This window comes from Platichthys flesus, chromosome 3 (genome assembly GCF_949316205.1).
Source record: "Platichthys flesus chromosome 3, fPlaFle2.1, whole genome shotgun sequence".
NCBI classification, from domain to species: Eukaryota; Metazoa; Chordata; class Actinopteri; order Pleuronectiformes; family Pleuronectidae; genus Platichthys; species Platichthys flesus.
Genome location: NC_084947.1, coordinates 16,076,417 through 16,096,215, shown reverse-complemented (window position 1 = coordinate 16,096,215; position 19,799 = coordinate 16,076,417). Strand labels below are relative to the sequence as shown.

General features: G+C 40.5%; 1 protein-coding gene and 5 non-coding genes across 6 annotated transcripts; 5 read left to right on the top strand and 1 right to left on the bottom strand.

Annotated features, from left to right (window-relative positions):
• Positions 1 to 132: 132 nt before the first annotated feature.
• Positions 133 to 206, top strand: trnai-aau (transfer RNA isoleucine (anticodon AAU)). The gene has a single exon. It is a non-coding gene; the product is annotated as a tRNA-Ile (tRNA).
• Positions 207 to 3,121: 2,915 nt separating this feature from the next.
• fam81b (family with sequence similarity 81 member B) lies at positions 3,122 to 18,036 on the bottom strand. Its single transcript, XM_062382075.1, has 8 exons — positions 17,993 to 18,036; positions 17,263 to 17,470; positions 15,573 to 15,691; positions 14,480 to 14,609; positions 13,076 to 13,182; positions 11,848 to 11,983; positions 10,354 to 10,555; positions 3,122 to 3,486 (listed from the first exon to the last, which is right to left on the bottom strand). The coding sequence occupies exons 1-8, from the start codon at positions 18,034 to 18,036 to the stop codon at positions 3,353 to 3,355; spliced, it is 1,080 nt and encodes a 359-aa protein (XP_062238059.1). The 3' UTR covers positions 3,122 to 3,352.
• Positions 4,122 to 4,194, top strand: trnaf-gaa (transfer RNA phenylalanine (anticodon GAA)). Its single transcript has one exon. It is a non-coding gene; the product is annotated as a tRNA-Phe (tRNA).
• trnaf-gaa (transfer RNA phenylalanine (anticodon GAA)) lies at positions 4,513 to 4,585 on the top strand. The gene has a single exon. It is a non-coding gene; the product is annotated as a tRNA-Phe (tRNA).
• Positions 5,053 to 5,125, top strand: trnaf-gaa (transfer RNA phenylalanine (anticodon GAA)). The gene has a single exon. It is a non-coding gene; the product is annotated as a tRNA-Phe (tRNA).
• Positions 8,438 to 8,510, top strand: trnaf-gaa (transfer RNA phenylalanine (anticodon GAA)). The gene has a single exon. It is a non-coding gene; the product is annotated as a tRNA-Phe (tRNA).
• Positions 18,037 to 19,799: the final 1,763 nt, after the last annotated feature.

Here is a 19,799-nt window from a genome sequence, read left to right as displayed (position 1 = left end):
AGAAGTGTAGCTTTATCTGTTCAGAATCATTTACAAATTCAACCATTTGTGGTTTTGTCTTCCAGCCTTTTGTAAATTCCGCTTTCTGATCGATGGGTTATGTTGTAATGACGTCACTGCTGTACTTTTCATGGCCGGTTAGCTCAGCTGGTTAGAGCGTGGTGCTAATAACGCCAAGGTCGCGGGTTCGATCCCCGTACTGGCCATGTACTTATTTATTCACTCTCCTATGTTTGTTGATAAATACATGTTACTGATATCTTCAATCAAAGCAGTGCAACATTTACTGTGTCGTGTGAATTAAAATCAAGATCAGCAACTGATCAGCCACCAGAGGGCAGGTTCTCTGTGTTGCATTAGACTTAAGTCAGATCTACCAGCACAAAATTCACTCACACCATAAAGTACTCGATCCCCATACTGGCCAAGACTTAATTTTAGTCAGACAACTCACGTTCGATCATGTAATATATTTATTACAACAGATTTAGTGTTTGGTGTCTAGGCTCCAACTTAATCACTCCCCCATATGATTACACAGGAATGATGGGAGTGATGAGCAAATACTTGTAACCCCCCGTTTGAGCCTACAGGTGGATGCTGGGGTGGTGGAGGGACTGAAGCAACAGGTAGCAATACTGCAGCAGCAGTGCGAGCAAGAGGGGTTGATGGGAAATGTCTCTCTGGTTAAATAGACCACCTGACAAGGTGGGTGTGTATTATAGATGGTTGTGGAGATTGAGGTATGTCACATGATGTACGTCACATGATGTATGTAACATGTTTGGCGCAGCGCAGCTCGAGTTGCCTGCCAGAACTAGTCGCCATATTTATTGACAGCTTCCATCATTTACATGGAAAACCACATAGTCCTCTGTAAATACACGTAGAATATACTATGTGGCATTTACTTTATGGTAATTAATAATATACATCTACATCACAAATCAGTCAGCTTGTATCTCCTGTGTTGCAATAGACTTTGGTATTAGGATCAATTATAAGATCTACCTACTGACAGAGGTGGGACCAAGTCATTTTTTTGCAAGTCCCAAGTAAGTCTCAAGTCTTTGCCCTCAAGTCCCGAGTCAAGTCCCAAGTCAAGACAGGCAAGTCCCGAGTCAAGTCCCAAGTCAAGACTGACAAGTCTCAAGTCAAGTCCAAGTCCTGCAGTTTGAGTTTCGAGTCTTTTCGAGTCCTTTTGATCACTGATTAATAATATATTTACACAGATCATGTATGCTTTTAAAATCTGTAGTTATTTATTAAAACAAGTGCAATTGAAATTGCAAGAATATTCTTCATTTTAAACCACTCCTACAGAATGAACACATTTGAAAAAAACAAGTGCAACTGTAATTATTTGTACAAAAGTGCTAACATTGTATTTTGCATATGAACTACTTCCACAGCAGTTTCTGTCCTATCCTGTGTTGATCTCATCTCATTTATATCACCTCATATTGTCTGTGTGTGTGTGTACATGTGAGAAACATAACAAATACTTGAACATAATAATGAACAGGGTTGTGCTTTTTATATGTCAGGGCCCTATGCTGCATTTCATTTGCAAAAGACCAAATTGGCCAAAGGTCTGTCAGTCATTTGTGCACGATGGGGACGTAGTATGATTCCACCAAGTGCCGCTGCGAGCCATTTTGGTGCCCTAAGCATAACTCCTCTATGATTACGTTAAATAATCATCAATAATAGTCAATCTTCTTTAACTTTTTTTGAGCAATTTAATATATCTCTTGTTCTGCCTTTTTTGTGATATACATGGCTAAAAGGTACCTAATATTTCTATACTGAAATAATATCGGCATTTTAATTGTAAGCTAATTTATTTAATGACGTTATTGTTGAGGGTTGATTTGTATTTCCGGTTTTAAGTGGGTTGTTGGTAGTGACTCTTATTTTGAAAGGGGGGTTTAAAGGAAGTGGGTGCTGTGATGAGTGAAGTTGTAAAATGAACGGAGAATAAACGGGTGTGCTGTCCCGAGCGCATGACCTGCTCTCGTGTCCTTTGTCGGCTGAAGCCGGACTTATGATACAACCAAACGCTCGGCTACATAATTATTATAACTATGATGATTTTTCAGTTGCCTATTTTTTGGTGCCCCATCAGGACTTGGTGCCCAACGCATATCGCGTAGTGCGCGTTTTGGAGCGGCGGCGCTGCACACACAGACGCACACAAACACGATGAAAGATACAGAGCGCTCCTTAATAACATACTTTTTAATCTTTGTGTTTTGGGGACAGGAGCAAGTCTTATCAAGTCAAAAGGCTCAAGTCCAAGTAAAGTCACGAGTCATTGATGTTGAAGTCCAAGTCGAGTCGCAAGTCTCTTTACATTTTGTCAAGTCGAGTCTAAAGTCATCAAATTCATGACTCGAGTCTGACTCGAGTCCAAGTCATGTGACTCGAGTCCACACCTCTGCCTACTGATGCATGATATTCCCTGACACCACAAAGTGCTCACTTCTCTATTGTGTGTGAAGAGCATAGAGAGGAACAATTTTCCAGGAAGTTCAAAACTTTCACTTTCACCTGCTGCAACAACTGTATCCCCACCTGGCTAAAACCATTTATACCTTTAAATATAATTTAATTTTCAAACCCAGCAACTTTTAGAAAACACCACTTTTCTGTCAAGTTACTTATTCAATATAAACCAGACTTGTTTATCTTTAACAGACTCCTGAGAAGAGATCAACCTTACCGTTGCTGCGAATCCGTTCTGTCAATTTCACTTTCTCTCAGGGCCTGATACCTGACCTGGACCATTCAACACCTTGGGCCTTAAGCAAGAGCCAAGTCCTCTGGCCCATTTTGAAGTGGAGTGAGGTGTAAATTTTTTATTTATATACAATTGAGAAATAGGATTAATAGCAATTCCTCCTCTGGTCACCACAGATCAGCAGAGACAGGCTGTGGGACACAACACTGACAGGAAGAATTAACAGAAACAAATAGCAATTACCTGTTAAATAATGCAATACACGTGTCATCATTAAAAATCATTTATTATACTCTGTATTATAAAACAATATATATTTTGATCGTTTTTTTTTTACATTCCTTTAATTCAGTTATGTTCTCGTCTTTACGTTTAAAAAGAATGACTGAGTCATTTTTGCTTTAAAACAATCAATGTAATATTTCTTAAGTCACATTTATACTGATACTCATTTATAACCTCCAGAGAGGGAGATCACTAAATATATCAAGGGTCTAAATAACAGTTTGCTCACAGAATATAATGAGAGTGAAGCCTTTTGATATATGAAGATCGACTCAATCACTTTGGGATTGGAGCAGCCTCACAGCAAAAGACATTCCTCTCTAGTCACGAGTCACTGATCTCAGTCACCTTGCTGCACATGTGCCTGATGTCCTTCTGCAGCTCGCCCTTGTCAAGACGAGATTTGATGTCTCCTATCTGCCTCAGGGACTCCATGGCATCGTGCACGGAGCGGAACCCTGTCCAAAAGAGGTATGATACCATTATTAGACATGAAGCATATGAGATAAGAAGTATTCTCTGGGTGCTGCTTGAGATTGAGATGCTATGTGCTGGGCTTTTGGCCTGCCTGCTCAGAAGGGGACGATTGATATGGTTTCTCAAGGGGCCGATATGAGAGGAGAGGCGGTGGTCTAGTGGCAGAAAATTGGACTATGGGCAGAGAAGGTCTCTGGTTCGTCTCTGGTCAACTCCACGGAGAGACAACAAAAGACGAACCTGGATTGATCTGTCCAAAAGTCCAAAAAGAGTCTCCCTACCCTGTCTAGTGCCCCTGAGCAAGACACCTTACTCCCCCATCATCTGTTCCCCGAGCGCCGTACATTGTCGCTCACTGCTCTGTGTGTCCTGCACACAGATGGGTTAAATGCAGGGGTTGAATTTGCCTGCCATTGCATGGGTGTGTTGTGCATGTCTGTGCATGTGTTTGGTATGAATAAACATATCTTAATCTTAATATGCCTCCAAAAATGTAACCCTAGATCGCCCCCTGGTGTCTGGCTGAAGTATGATATAAATATAACAAACAAAACATTTAAACTAATGGTCATTTATGTCCATCTACTGTAATGTGATGGTCAGGTTATCTGTACAAGCCGAAATAGCTCAGTTGGGAGAGCGTTAGACTGAAGATCTAAAGGTCCCTGGTTCGATCCCGGGTTTCGGCAAACTGCTTTTCCTTTACGTAAACAGCATGCTATGTTTAGGGTACTCATATTTTGTGTATCCCAGTAAATCAAATACAATCTTAATATACTGTACTCTTAAAGCGTGTTTTTCTGTCCCAAACAATCACCACATTCCTTTACCTGTTACATCATATTATAAGGACACATTGAATCAAACACTATGTTATCTCTATATACGCTCATATTATAGCGTGACAAACTGTCCAACACATTAACATCCACCCATGGGCCTTTGTTAAGTTATTTATTCAGTTTATGTATTTAATATCTAATGTATGTCATTGTCAAACTGTACAAGCCGAAATAGCTCAGTTGGGAGAGCGTTAGACTGAAGATCTAAAGGTCCCTGGTTCGATCCCGGGTTTCGGCAAGAAGACTTTTCTTTGACTCAAAGTATAAAGCATACTAAGGGTTAGGTTATATAGACGTCATATACTGTGAAATATGTCAATATACTGCCAAACACATTAACATCCACACAAGGGCCTTGATCAGTTATACATTTTAATTATCTACTAACATGTAAATCCAGAAGTGCACTTGGAAAATGCTTACATCCGCAAAGACTAACGCCCTTTCACCTAAAAGAAGATAACAGAAGATAAATGATTAAATCTGTTCTGTAAGATAAATGATTAAATCTTTTCAGTAGATTTCTGCATTTTTACATTAATTAATTTGATTGGTATCTGGATGATTAAGTAGTTAAAATGCATAGTGTACCTCGGTCTGATAAAAAATCATGGTAATTTATATGTATATAGGTATACATACAAATATAAATATCTATTGACACATATATATATTAAATACGCTGGTTAGTCTCTCTATGTATGTGCCGAAATAGCTCAGTTGGGAGAGCGTTAGACTGAAGATCTAAAGGTCCCTGGTGCGATCCCGGGTTTCGGCATTAACACTTTCCTTTGCTTCATGGGATAAAGTTAACCATACTCTGTTTAGTAGTTACATATGGAGGACCATACATGACATAAGTAAAAATAAATAAATAAATAAATACAGAAATAAATACAGAAATAAATAAATAATTATGTTAATACCAAGAGAAATGTCAAAATAAATGTCTTAAATATATTTGCACATTTATTTATTCCCTGATACATTTCCTTTTCATTTGCAGTGTCCTTATGCTAATGAGAAAGGCGGGCCTAACCGCAGTCTCATGCAGGATTGGTCACAGGAGTGTAATGATCCAGCCCTACTACTTCTGCCTCTCAATGCTGGTGTCCAGTGGCTGTTTGCAGCGTTGTATGGAGGACCATACATGACATAAGTAAAAATAAATAAATAAATACAGAAATAAATGAATAAATAAAAATGGAAATAAATAAATAAATACAGAAATAAATAAATAAATATGTTAATACCAAAAGAAATGTCAAAAGAAATGTCTTAAATATATTTTAACATTTATTTTTTCCCTGATACATTTCCTTTGCATTTGCAGTGTCCTTATGCTAATGAGAAAGGCGGGCCTAACCTCAGTCTCATGCAGGATTGGTCACAGGAGTGTAATGATCCAGCCCTACTACTTCTGCCTTTCAATGCTGGTGTCCAGTAGCTGTTTGCAGCGTTGAGCCAGTTCACACTTAAAATGAACTAGTTCAAGTTCAGAGGGTTAGTTAAGGTTATTTTTTATTGGGATGATTTAGGTGTCAGTAGTCCTGACTGTGAGCGTCACGTCTCGTGTTGTACTGAGCACAATGAGCGAGCCGAGAGGAGGAGGAGGAAACAGAAACTCCAGCTCGGTACAAACCACCTGCCGCCTCTGCTCTGATCATGAAGCCGCTGATCTCTGAGCAGATGTGACCAGAGAAGCTCTGTGTTTCCACTGTTTCCACTGTTCCACAGAGTCACTAACTGGCTGCTTCACGGTGAAGAGATCAAGTCTCAGTCACTGCCCGTGTCTCTGAGCGAGTGTGTGACGGAGCGCAGGGGCTGTGTGTGTGTGTGTAGCTCAGTTGACCAATCCTGCTCGAGACTGAGGTTAGGCCCGCCTTTCTCATTAGCATAAGGACACTGAAATCGAAAAATAAAAGTTGGAATAAATGTGGAAATAAATAAATAAATGTGGAAATAAATGCAGAATTAAATGAATCAATGTCTTAAACTTATTTCCACATTTATTTATTTATTTCCACTTTTATTCCAACTTTTATTTATTTCCACATTTATTTATTTCCACATTTCAGTGTCCTTATGCTAATGAGAAAGGCGGGCCTAACTTCAGTCTCGAGCAGGATTGGTCAACTGAGCTACACACACACAGCCCCTGCGCTCCGCCACACACTCGCTCAGAGACACGGGCAGTGACTGAGACTTGATCTCTTCACCGTGAAGCAGCCAGTTAGTGACTCTGTGGAACAGTGGAAATAGTGGAAACACAGAGCTTCTCTGGTCACATCTGCTCAGAGATCAGCGGCTTCATGATCAGAGCAGAAGCTGCAGGTGGTTTGTATCGAGCTGGAGTTTCTGTTTCCTCCTCCTCTCGGCTCGCTCATTGTGCTCAGTAGAACACGAGACGTGACGCTCACAGTCAGGACTACTGACAGCTAAATCATCCCAATAAAAAATATCCTTAACTAACCCTGAACTTGAACTAGTTCATTTTAAGTGTGAACTGGCTCAAAGCTGCAAATAGCTACTGGACACCAGTCAGCATTGAAAGGCAGACGTAGGGCTGGATCATTATACTCTTGTGACCAATCCTGCATTAGACTTCGGATAGGCCCGCCTTTCTCATTAGCATAAGGACACTGCAAATGAAAAGGAAATGTATCAGGGAATAAATAAATGTGCAAATATATTTAAGACATTTATTTTGACATTTCTATTGGTATTAACATATTTATTTATTTATTTCTGTATTTATTTCCATTTTTATTTATTTATTTATTTCTGTATTTATTTATACATTTATTTATTTTGACTTATGTCATGTATGGTCCTCCATAGTTACATAGTGCCATTCAATTCACTGGTTATAGGGAATCATATCAGAATTCTTTTTATATATACTGTGTTGTGTTAAAAAATCTGTTGTCCTAAAGGGTTTCATACTGTTAAAAAATCTGTTGTCCTAAAGGGTTTCATACTGTCCCAAACATTCAACCCATTCCTGGGAGAAATGACTTTCCTTAAACTCTTGCATCACTTGATAAGGACACAGTGGATCATATACTATATGTTATGTCTATACACTGTCATCTCATAGCGTAACATACTGTCCGAATCATTCAACACACTAACATCCACACACAGGGATTTGTTCTTCTCAAGTTATATCCCAGGAGCCCTGGTAGCTCCGCAAGACTCAAGGGCCCATTGGCTGCTTATAACATGTGAAAACATGACTACAGACAGATGGAAGCTACTGCAGAACCAAATAAAATATATTACTATAAAAAAACACAATTCATATAATCATAAGAATTCTGCATGTCAGATCTGATAATTAGTCAGTCTGATAATCGGTCAACCCCAACTGTTCAATGCTCAACTATCTACAACAACATTTTGTATCTTTTGGTGACTTTAAAAAATACTGATATTTTTCCGCATTGAATTTATTCTAAGAATAATCAGTGAGAATGAACTGTGAGGTGAAGAGATAAACTTTCTGATACAATCAACAGATATGAAACTCTCTCTCACTTTATGGCCCCTTGCCGGTTTCACCACACATATTTTACTTATCAGTATCAGGTGTGAATTGCCTTTATCCCCTTTCACACCACCTCCTTCAATCGTTTCATCCTATACATAAACCAGAGCAATGGATGAATGGCTCTGGCATTGGGATCGGTGAATAAGCCATGATACACAAAGCAGTTAACTCCAGCTCTGATTGACTGAGCTTTGTGTATCTGGAGACTCAGAGAGCGTTGGCGTAACTGAGAAGGGGATGGATGCTGACAGCAGCTTGATGCAGAGTTCAGCCACTGGATGGCTGCATGTATCTGTGGCTTGAGAGTTTGGAGGTTGTTGTGCAAAGCACCTGTGGCTCACATTCACCCAATTTCCTCTGGTTTAAAAGCTGCATTTGCCTCTGTCCCTGGCCTTTTTTAGATTAAGAATACTTATATGTATATTTCCTCCTCAACATTTTTTACAACCCATTAACATCCAGCCATGGGCCTTTGTTAAGTTATTTATTCAGTCTATGTATTTACTGTCTAATGTATGTCATGGTGATACTGTACAAGCCGAAATAGCTCAGTTGGGAGAGCGTTAGACTGAAGATCTAAAGGTCCCTGGTTCAATCCCGGGTTTCGGCAAAAAAGCTTTTCTTTGCCTCAAAGTATAAAGCATACTTAGGTTAGGTTATATAGACCTCATATACTGTGATACATACTATGATATGTCAATATTGTAGTCTCATACTGTTAAACACATTAACAGCCACACTGTTTTTAGTATAATGTTAATATTTTTCAGTTGAAGTAGTTTTAGTTGAATAGCCTTCGAACTGTTAAAATGGCACATGAGTCTCTATTTGATTTGCACAGAAACAGCCGATAGAAAGGGTCTTTACTTTTAGTACATTTCAGAGCTTATACTTGATTAAAATGGTTGAATCATTAATTATACCTGTATACATATACTTCAGTTGTTTTTAACTAAAAGTCTTTGGTGAGCTCTGTAGTTTTTGATGTAGTCTAGTGTTTTATTTATCTATCTGTCGTGACTCTGCCCCTCTCTGGAACCTTTAAAGACACCTCTAAACGTTTGGGGAGCTCAATGATTTATTTTTGTGGATCTTTTGTTTACGTTTATGGACGTTGGCCTCGTTATCTTCCTTGAGTTTGCTTTTTGGATTAGTTTCTCATTTATTTGTCCTTTTTACTTATTTTTACCTTTGTTACTTCCTGTTTCATTTTGTAGGTACCTGTGTTTCTCATTTCAGAGGACTCCACTTCCTGTCTTTGTTGGCCTTCCTGCCCTGCGTGATTACCTGTCACCCTTCCATTCACTTCACCTGTGTAATTAGTCTATTTCCTTTGGTTTTCCACTACTTAATCTCGTCAGTAGTTTATTCCCAGTGAATGTGTTACCCAGTTCTGTTTACTTGTGCCTTTGGGTTTTGGATACCTTCCACCTGTAAGACTGCCGTCCTGTTAACCAAACCTGTGAGTCTAAGCAGGGACTGTGAATTGTCCTTGTGTCTGTGTGTGAAAATCCATCTTTGAAACTGCATATATATTGAGATAAATACAGTATAACAGTTATATAGTTAGCTATTGCAGGCCTTATGTGGCAATACTTGTGTTCCTTAACAAGTCAATCATGACCTGTAAAGAGATGTTCTAGCCAGCAAGAGCATTACAGGCAAATGATTAGTTAAATTACTTCTGTAATTTAACTAATCATTTGCCAATCCGGAACAATTTAAACTATAACTGTTGGAAGTATTTAAGTAGTTCCGATGTCAATGACGAGACAAGAACCCACAAACCCACAATACACTGTGAACAAAGGACAAGACAAACTACTTGATGAAACCAGGAGAATTCTAAAAAAGGTTGTGTAATGTACCGTGTATGTGTTTATGAGCTGTGCTGCTCATACATTAAAATTACGGCTGGATGACATGGAAACGTTTTATATCAGTCAATATTGATAACTGTCCGGATAAATGTCTGATTATTATTTTTAAGTTTAAAGACTAATTTGAGATAACTCGTCTTTATTAGCAGAGAATGACAAACATAAGTCGTGATCAATTATGCATTATACCTCCTCACTTTGCTGACACAATGTAAAAGGATATATAGATATATAAACATTTCCTATATCGCTATTGATGACATTTATATTGTTTTATTGATATTTATTTATGGCTCATCCTTATTTCAAATATACAGTAGCTCACCTTTCTCACTTTTCTCACATTAACTGCAGTGAGAATATCATTTGCGCGCTAAAGACATGAATTCATCAAGTGGTCAGGCAACCCAATTTCTGACCAATCGTGCCTCTCACTTCCTGTCTCTGTGTTCCTGACGCGCTGGTGCAGCATTGTTGCGTGTGCATTTTTTCCTTGACGTATAAAGTAAGGTACATACACTGTGTGTGTGTTTACTCGCTGATGACAGTCAGTTACATACAGCGATCACCCACCTTTGTGGTAGTCGTGTTTGAGCAGCTGCAGCTCCTGATGGAGGCTGCTCTCCACTGAGCTCACTCTCTCACTGAGTTCTCTTTCAGAGCGTTTCAGCCAATCTGCCTGACTTTGGTCGAAATGGTCCCGCTGGGGCTCAGACCGCTTCATATGGGCCTCCAGAGCACGCAGCCGAATGGCTAATCTAGACTCTGACTCCAACTGAACACAAAACATACACACACACATTTAAGATCCAACAATCAAAACCCACAATACTGCACAACAGCTTTTCAATCCCCACGCTATGTATATAACAAGCCCTGAATGTTCTTTTTAATCCTCAGTCAAAGGCTCTGCTCAATTATATAGTAAGTGAAGTAAATCATATATATTCCTCTATACAGAATATCATTGCAATCATCCTGTGTCGCAGCTGAACTTTGCAGATGTGGTCTCTGGTAAAAATCATTTTTTCCCCCACCTGCTGCTGTAACAAGTGAGTTTTCACCTTGGATCATCAATGTTTATCTTATCCTCACATTGGATCTTTATTTCAAAATCACATTACTTTTGAGATGGCACTGTGCGGCCACCTGTGTGTTCTTCTGCTCATCTGTGGTATCAAACGAAGTCAAAAGTGCAATGACAAATGATGAAACAATTAAAAAGTCTCAAACTTTTTCAACTTCAGTAAAATGAAAGGATAAAAGATGCTGATAACTAAAAAATGTAAAATGCAGCAGCCACTTTAGTATGTATGATGGTGTCAAAGTTAATTTAACAAGATATATTGATTCTTAAAAATGTTCATTCATGTGTCAACTTGGACAATTTGCTGACACAAAACACTCTATTAGACTCCGCAGCTTTCTCAGCATCTGTTCCACTTGCCTAGCGGAAAGTTCAGAACTTTAACTGCTGATTCACAGCTTAGGGAGTGTGACTGACCCTGCACATTCCAACACCACAAAACAAACTGTCTCTCTCACTTAAAGCCATTTAAAAAACTTCAAGAGACCATAAAGGAAGAGGACACACAGGTCATAGACAATAAGAGGACAAAAAAGATTACATAAAAATTACTGAGTATAATAAATGCAGTTTGGGATGAAAAATACTATTTCTGTGTTTCTACATTTATATATCAAATGTTATATGTTCATACGTTTTACAATGATCTATTAATATATTTTAATATGAATGTATTAATGTACTTCTTAACCTTAACCCTTTTTATATTCATACATTCATTCAATCATTTCTACAATTACACAATTCTACAGTTTGATATTTATTTATTTATTTCAATATTTATTTATCCATACATTCATTTCCACAATTATCCATTCATTTATTTGTAGATTTATATATGTATTCCTTCATGACTCTTTCTTTCTCCATATGTTGGTAGGAAGGCTTAACCGAGAAAATGTATGTAGAAATGCAGAAATAGCCATTTTCCTAGTAAACTTTATTTATCGCTTACTGTCCTCATAGATATTTTGTCTCACCATTTTGTCTTGGAGTCGTGAGCAGAGCTGCTGGCTGCTCTGTGCATGAGTCTGCAGAAAGCTGTTGAGCTGCTGTTCTGTCCACTTTCTCAGCGAGTCTGCCTGCTCCTTGGCCTCCTTCCGCCCACCTGACATCCTACCAAGAAAGTACAGACATGGAGTAGGATGCATTTTGACGATGCAGTCGTAGCTGAAGTTGCAGGCTGCATTTTATGGTCTCTTTCTGCAAACTTTAGACACTAAAAGCACTGTTAGAGGGGGGGAATAGATTTTAAAAGTCTGGGGAAATGCAAATAGTCTGAATCCGGTCTGGACACCTGAGGATCTAATAGCTGGCAACGCTCGCTGTAAATTTAGATCTTATATAAAGTTTCCTACATGGCACTCCAAGGTGCTTGGCAACAAACAAACAATTTGTTTCCACATAACCTTTGGTTAATTGGCACCCCTCGTCTAATAAACAACTTGCCCCAAGTAAAATGCCTGTGCTGTGAAAACAAAGTGTCAATCATTAATCCATACAGCTGTTAATGTCGGTGTTAATTAGAGCTGAGACAGAAATAATGCCGTCACAAGCAGCACACTAAATAATACAAGAAATACAAGGCTGTCGGAAGTATCTAAATAAAGTCTCCACAAAACATTAGCACCCTGAGATGAGATGTGTTGCTCTGACCACTGTTACAAACAGTTTCATCAAGCCTATACAGTGTTATTAGCTGTGGTAATTTGCTTGTTTTAATAGGATGTGGTGTCTTAATCGTGGATTTGTTTTGTAAAGATGTATCATTTTATTGCAGGTGGCCTTGTAAGAACTGGCCGGTGACAACAGATGAAAATGAGCTTATTCAGTAAACTGGCATTTAGACTATTTTGTTTGATTAATGAGCACTGTCCCTATCTAACGAAAAGATAGATACAAAAATAACTTTGCCCTGTCTGTTGGATTGGAGAAGGGACAGAGGAGCAGATCCATGAATTTTTTTTTTACATTCTCAGAGATTTCCCGGGGAACAATTCATGGCTCTGGATCGATGTTTAGGGAACTGATATTTATGTGCAAGTGTGGTCTAGCAGAATTCAATGTGGTTTCATTAGAGGACTTCAGGGGACGGAGGGCCATTCTAGTTACCTACAATAGCAGTTGTGATCATTTTTTAAATATGCCATCGTATAAAAATAACGATCCAAGTGTGGGTTGTGCTAAGACTTAGATGAACGGCCTTACTTCTCTTCCAGTAGTTGAACTTGTTTATGCAGAACACACAGGGAGCTCCTGTGGCTCTGGGTGAGCTCTGTCAAAGATGCCGACAGCCGTTCAAGGTCACGATGAAGCTGAGTAGAGAACAAACGTGGGCTGTAATGCGACGTAAAAGCATCTTGTGGTGGCGGCCGTAAACTAACCTTTTAATCCTTTCCAGTTTCTGCTGAGTCGAGCCGATCAAGCTACCGCACCACTCCTGCAGCCACAAAACAGCAGTGACCCACTTTCTCTGCTTTTTCAATTATCCTTATGGTAGAACTGTACATGCTTGACCACTGCTCCGCGCCTAATGGGCTGCCATCAGTGATTTACCACCCTGTGCCACATACAGAACAGAGTGCAGGCGGTATCAGCCTGGGTGTGTGAGCAGTATAAGTTATCAATGGAGGGACTTGGCTATCTCTGTACCGGAATTCGTTTTACTTCTCATTTCCTTCAGGGCCTGTGGCTGCGGCAGCATTAACCTCCAAATCACCTACCGAATACCCAGTCATCATTTCTTCGGATAAACAACATCCCGCGCGTGTATTATCAGATCATTATTTTTCTCTCACGGAAGCAGCACCTAAATGAAGGTAATCCCCATCCAGCGGCAGTCAATGAAAAGTCGCTGATTTACCAAGGTAGGACGGTTCCTCCTCTGTGCACAAATACCGGGTCAAGCCAATATCGTTTTTTGTCACTAAAAGAAATTCAACCTGATGGTGTCACAAGATCAAAAGTCAGAGGACAACCGCAGTAACTAAAGTCCGTCTCCTGAGGACCATGAATGTCTGAACACAGATTCATAGCAATCCACTGAGTTGTGTTTGAGACATATGATTGTGCACCTGCCTTGTGTAGAGCGTTTAACTGATCCACGTCTCCTCTGCCAAACCCTTTGACAGCAATGAACATTGACTCCATATAGAGATGGACAACACGCCTCCACATCCTCCCACTATCCAGAAATGAGGCCAAAATATCCCAGATAAGAACAAGGCCATTTTTTGCTGCTGACATAACTTGGAGGAAGAGCTTGTGCATGGAGCAGCAGTATCCAGGTGCCGCTTACGGACCTGCTGGACCAAATGGGAGTCAGCTCTCAATCATGAGGCGAGCATCAAATAAATAATTAAATCCAGACCTGCTGTTATCATCAGTGTGAATAAAATTACAAACAACTTTTGGTAAAAAAAGAAAAAAAATATATTTATTATTTTTATATTGGCACATGTCTCATCTGCTAACACGGAGGATGTCTGTGTTTTTTTATGACCTATACTGCAGCCAACCACCAGATCAAGATGCTTTGGCCATCTTTGTGGGGAGCAGCCATCATGGTCCATCTTTATGTATACTCGACGGCAATGATGCACCGTCTCTCACCTTGACTTCCAGCTCCTCCAGCTTCACATCCACACCTGCTCTCAGCTCTTTCATCTCCTGCTGCAGTCTGATCCGGTGCCGATCCCCAGAGCTCACGTCGGCGCTCAGCTTGGCGATGCTGGCATCACACCTGAGGTAATAAGTGAGGAAGCACGTGGGGGGAGGGGATAAGACACCATATGCGGATAGTGGGTTGGGAGGGAGATAAGGAAGGGGTGTGAAGAAAAGGAAATTCGGGAGGAAGCGCCCACAGTTTAGATGGCCTACAATCAGGGAATTAGATTGGGGGGGGGGGGTCAGACAGCTGCCCTTATCAATACTTTCCAATTAGTGAGCTAATGAAAGCCAAAGAAGGCTCTGCTGCATCCGGATCAGTGCGACTTCGTCCTTTGAATGTTCAACAAACACATTTAAATGTTTGCGTCAACAATCAAATTATACAATTGGTTTAATACATTTAACTTGTGTTTGTCAATATAATAATTGGGATCCAGCTCCACAATCAATTCTAGTAACTAATTATTAAAATGTATAATTTGGGTTATTTCCCAATTGGACTGAGTAGGTGGCGTTTTTCTATTCACTTTATTGGACCATAAATGAGCTGTTTGGTAAGAAGTAGCAAATATCCCTCCTCACCACCGACCTCCTAAACAACACGGAGGAGGGCAGGTCTGTTGTGAGACGACAGGTACCCTAGTCAACAAAATGACACCACTTCTTAATCCTGACACATGCACAGTTGAGCAGCTCACTAAGATGACAAAGCCTCTTCTGCAATCCAGTCTAACGAGGGTAATGTGCACAGACACAAAATAATGAGCAAGTGCAAGTCAGAGTGTGTGCAAACATAGAAACTTCAGTCTGCTGAGAGTGGAATCATTGATGTGTGTGTTTGTGTGTGTGTGTGTGTGAGCGCTGCCAGACAGTGTGCAGGCTGTAAAATTCTCCTTCATTAGAGGGGGCGAAAAACCAAGGAGAGCATCTGCAAGGAGAGTTTGACCACTCAGACTCGGTGTCAATTATTGTACATGCCTCCTAAATATTGTTTTTTTCAGACCGTGTTTGGCCGAGGACTTGTGTGTGTGCCTACCTGGCGACTCTTCCTCTCAGGTCTCCAATGCCGGCCAGGTTCTTCTGGTCTAAGCTTTGAACGGCCTGTGACGTTCCCGATGTTACGGAGTCCCTCTGGGCGATCTGTCTCTCCATTGCCTGATCAGAACAAAGACAGAGGGCTTAATGCATGTTATTTGAAAATGATGGCGATATACTCTTTAAAGTTAAACACAATAAAGATGAGGACAATCTAAGGATAAATCAAGTGTAGAAAGTTAATTCTGCTCCCCCTTTTACTGGTGTAGAGATCATTGTTTAATTACTAAGAGGTTTCATCAGCACCTTGCATCGCATGAGTGATGATCTCACAGGATTGTGTTGAATGTGTGCTAACATCAAAAAGACGACTCATCGGCTCATCGAGAGAGCAAACAGCTTAGCCTGTTACTTCTTCATGTTCAGAATTAATTAGTTCTTAGGCATCCGTCTACTCTTTCAGATGATGTCAGCCTGTAATCATGTTAATGGCCCGTTTGGTGTGCACTAATGAAGCTGCGTGCTATTTTCTAAATTTGAATACGGGGTTACTGAAGATGAATCCACACCTCCATCACTCTATAGACTCTGATCTCCCGGCACTTTCCAGTAATGATCCTCGCTGCTGTATTTCAGGCACGATTGCATGACGTGCCTAGTATTTATTTAACCACACGCCGTGAGCATCGTTAGCTTGGGCTCATACAGACAAAAACCATTGAGCTGATGAGGAGTCACTCAGCCAGGCTCTGCCCGGGAGCTGCACCATTCTATCAGGTGCAATCAAATCAACTGTGTGTGTGCGCACGCATGGCTCATCAAGACAGACGAGGAGAAGAGAGCAGATAACAGACTGTGTGGGAAAAGAAAACCGCAGATAAAGACAAACCACATTCACCCACATGGTAGCTTGAGGCTGCAAGTGTGCTTCTCCACAGCACATTAAAGAGATACTGCAAAGTTCACTGTGTAAGATTTAACGTGAAAGCCATCTATTGGTAGTCATTAAATATAAAATCTAAATTGTACAAATAATTTTCTTTAACCTAGAATGGGTCCTGTAATATTTAGATACTTTATATTTACATCAGGAGAGGGTCTTCTCTACGCAGGCTATCACATTTTTAACAGTAGCCCAGACTAGACAAACTCAACACCCTTTGAGTTTTTATGAACTCTGAAGGCTACCACAGGTTCTCCTTTGTGTTTGGGAGGGGAGGGTGAGGTGAGAGGGATCAGCTGCAACATGCAACCTCACCACTAGATATCACTAAATTTGACACATTTAACCTTTTAAGTGTCTTTTTTTAAACTAAATTGTATGAATGTTTACAGACATTAATGCAGATTTCAAAAAATATATATATATTTTTTTAAAATGGCTCAAACCGCCCCCTAATATTTCAAACTGTCTTGGACCTTGCAGGGCCAAAGCTTGCGTACAGTCTAACGTTTGGGATGTCTCCACGTCATGAGATTTGTATCTATATAAAAAGGTTAACATCACGCAAATTAAAAGTGGGCGAACCCCCCACCAGCGACCACTCGTAAGAGGGAATCTAGAAAGCCCCGCTCATTTTCAAATCTATGCTGAAAATAACCACTTCAGCCAAAACTTAGGGTTGAGGTTACAGCATTACAGCATTTCGCACAAGACAACACCTTGTCTACCTATCTACCTATTTGTATACCTGTATGTCCACGCTGAGCTGCTTGACGATGCGTGTGATGGTGAGTATGTGACTCTCCAGCAGCTTGCGGGAAAGGGCCTCGACCTGAACCGAGCCCTTGGTGGACTGCAGGCCCGCCGCCACCTCCGCTTTGATGGCGAAAGCCTGCTCCAGCAGCACAGCCAGCGTCCTCTCCTGACCGCCCAGACGGCCCTCCAGGACATCGGGCCTTAATCAGGAAGTAAGCAGATAAAAATAAAAAACAAGCTCTGAGTCATGAAATTCAAATTAAAGGAAAACAACAAAGGTTTTTTTGCAAAGTCATGTAAACATATTCTTGCACTAGGGCACAGGAAAACAGTCGGGGGGGGGGGGGGGGGGGGTTGAAGTCAACAGCATAATTCAATGAAGCAGATGAAGCAGTCATCCACCCAGAAGGAGAATCAAGATGAAATGGGATGTGCTTTGGTTTTCAACCCCTCGGGTCACTCTCCAACCAGATCTCTCATTGACTTCATGTCCCCGTGTGTGCTGTGTCACCCTGCTTGATGCTGCCGTGGATTAAGGATTCATTTGATCAATGTGATTCACAGCGGTGTTAGAAAGGTCATTTGTGGTTCCCAACCTTATTTTCATACAATCAGCTGGGGGGATACTTATCTTTTTGAATATGATGCGGTACATTTTTTAAAAGCTTTAAGGTCAGAATACGTAAAATATAATATACAGTGATTAGGTAAAAGGACTTTACCTGCTGTGACTCTGATCGGGCTTTAACTTTGACTCGTATGACATTCTTCTTTTCTAAAAAGGAAAACACATATCACATATTGCTGAGGCTTCCAGTCATTTGTACTTGTGTCTCTAATGCGACCGTATTGCTTTGTTTAAATGGATTATCACTTTTTATTACTCTAATCAATAGAAAGCTTTACAGTCTTCTCCAAGCTCCAAGAGCTTCTCACTATGTAAGACTAGTGTAATATGTTCTCCTTTTCTATGAACAGTATATTAAGCAGTTTTCTTCATACTCACAGGCCTGTGTGGTTTCCTTCAGTTGGCTCTTCTTCATGTGTTTGTGTTGTCACATCCCTTGGTAACTGTGGTCTCCTGGAGTTGGGGTGTGCCGGCTTCTGCCAGTGCGTATTCATCTGAGTAGTAACGCGAGAGGGATGCATGTGGTGCAGCAGTGTCACTCTGCAAACTGCTGACCTGCGAGTGTGAACGTGAGTTTTACTTTACACTATAGGAAATGTGATGAACAGATCAGTTGGCATAAACTGCAATTTCCAAGGCGATAGTCCTGAACATTTTGCTCTGTATTGATGATTTAAGTCCCTTCTTAATCTTAATCTTAGCCTCTCCAGTTTCTCTTTCCTCTGATATGCTCAGGTATGGGAAATTATTGGGTTTGGCCTTCCATTTGACCAGAATTAGCCTTATCTCGATAAAATCTTGATATTTCATAGATGGTTTAAATATTTGATTCATTCATGGTCTGATGCTCGTCTCCGCGAAGTACAAGAATCCAGCGCTTCCCGAACGGTCTTGCTTGTCAGATAATATTAAACTAGAAAAGCTTTAAATGTGGTTCATGACTCGAGATTAGAGACGCACATCACTGGCATTTCTGATTACATTTCTGCTCTTTCCTGCTGTGTAAGGATTATCCAAAGCTTTTTTCATGTAAAGGTAAAAAAAACGCTGCTTTGAATCTTTGACTAAGTTGGAAACATTTCAAGGTAGGGCAAATTCGAAGCTTTGACTAATCATGCAGCTGATTCAGTAAAGCAGTTTAGATGTAAATCATGTCAGTGCAACTGCTCTTTGTCCAGAAAGAGGAACAGACCTTGTAAAAGCAGGTGGAACCAGAGCTGCCTGGTACAAGTTCAGTTCCTCTTACTGGCTGAGGGAGATTTTAATTGACCATGGACAAGAGGGGAACGTTGGCCAAGTCATGAAAGCCATTGTGTTCTTCTGTCGTTTCACTGCACACAATATGTCAATACATATTTGATTGTGTAGCACTATAGTTATCAAGTGAACATTCATTTTTCTCTACACTGAATGAATCATGAAGGCAATGAATCAACCTCCTGTGTGAAAAAGGCCTAGTCACGTTCTTAATCCCAGCAAGACCTAGCCTACATTATAGCTCATGAATCAAGTTGCTCCACTGAACTGCAGGTGACTCCAGTCGGTGAAAGTTGTTTCTGAGCGTCTATGCCTGGCTGCATGTAGGTGATTAGGTGTGTGTGTGTGTGTGTGTGTGTGTGTGTGTGCATGTGTATGTGTATGTGTATGTGTTATGTGTGCGCAGCCATAAACGCTATGGATTAGTGTCTTATCAACTGGACCAGCATTATAGAGAGGAAAGGCCTGCTCAGGGCAGTCTCATCAGTTATCCTAAGAAGAGGCCACTGGCAGCTGAAAGGAAGTGTCTGGCTCGCGTCTCCTTCAATGAGGGAGTGGTTTGGTTCAGGGCAGTTCACTGTGCTGCTGCCAGCACCCCTCCTGATTGCAATTAAAATGATTTATTTAATGGGATTGATGAGATA

What these genes read in the sequence shown, in the direction of transcription:
- fam81b (XM_062382075.1), bottom strand. Translation starts at nt 18,036, where the DNA reads ATGTCATACGAGTCAAAGTTAAAGCCCGATCAGAGTCACAGCAG. An exon ending in AGCTCAGCGTGGACATACAG is followed by an intron (nt 15,692 to 17,262) that starts GTATACAAATAG and finishes TGTTCTGATCAG; the next exon opens with GCAATGGAGAGACAGATCGC. An exon ending in CTGAGAGGAAGAGTCGCCAG is followed by an intron (nt 14,610 to 15,572) that starts GTAGGCACACAC and finishes TTATTACCTCAG; the next exon opens with GTGTGATGCCAGCATCGCCA.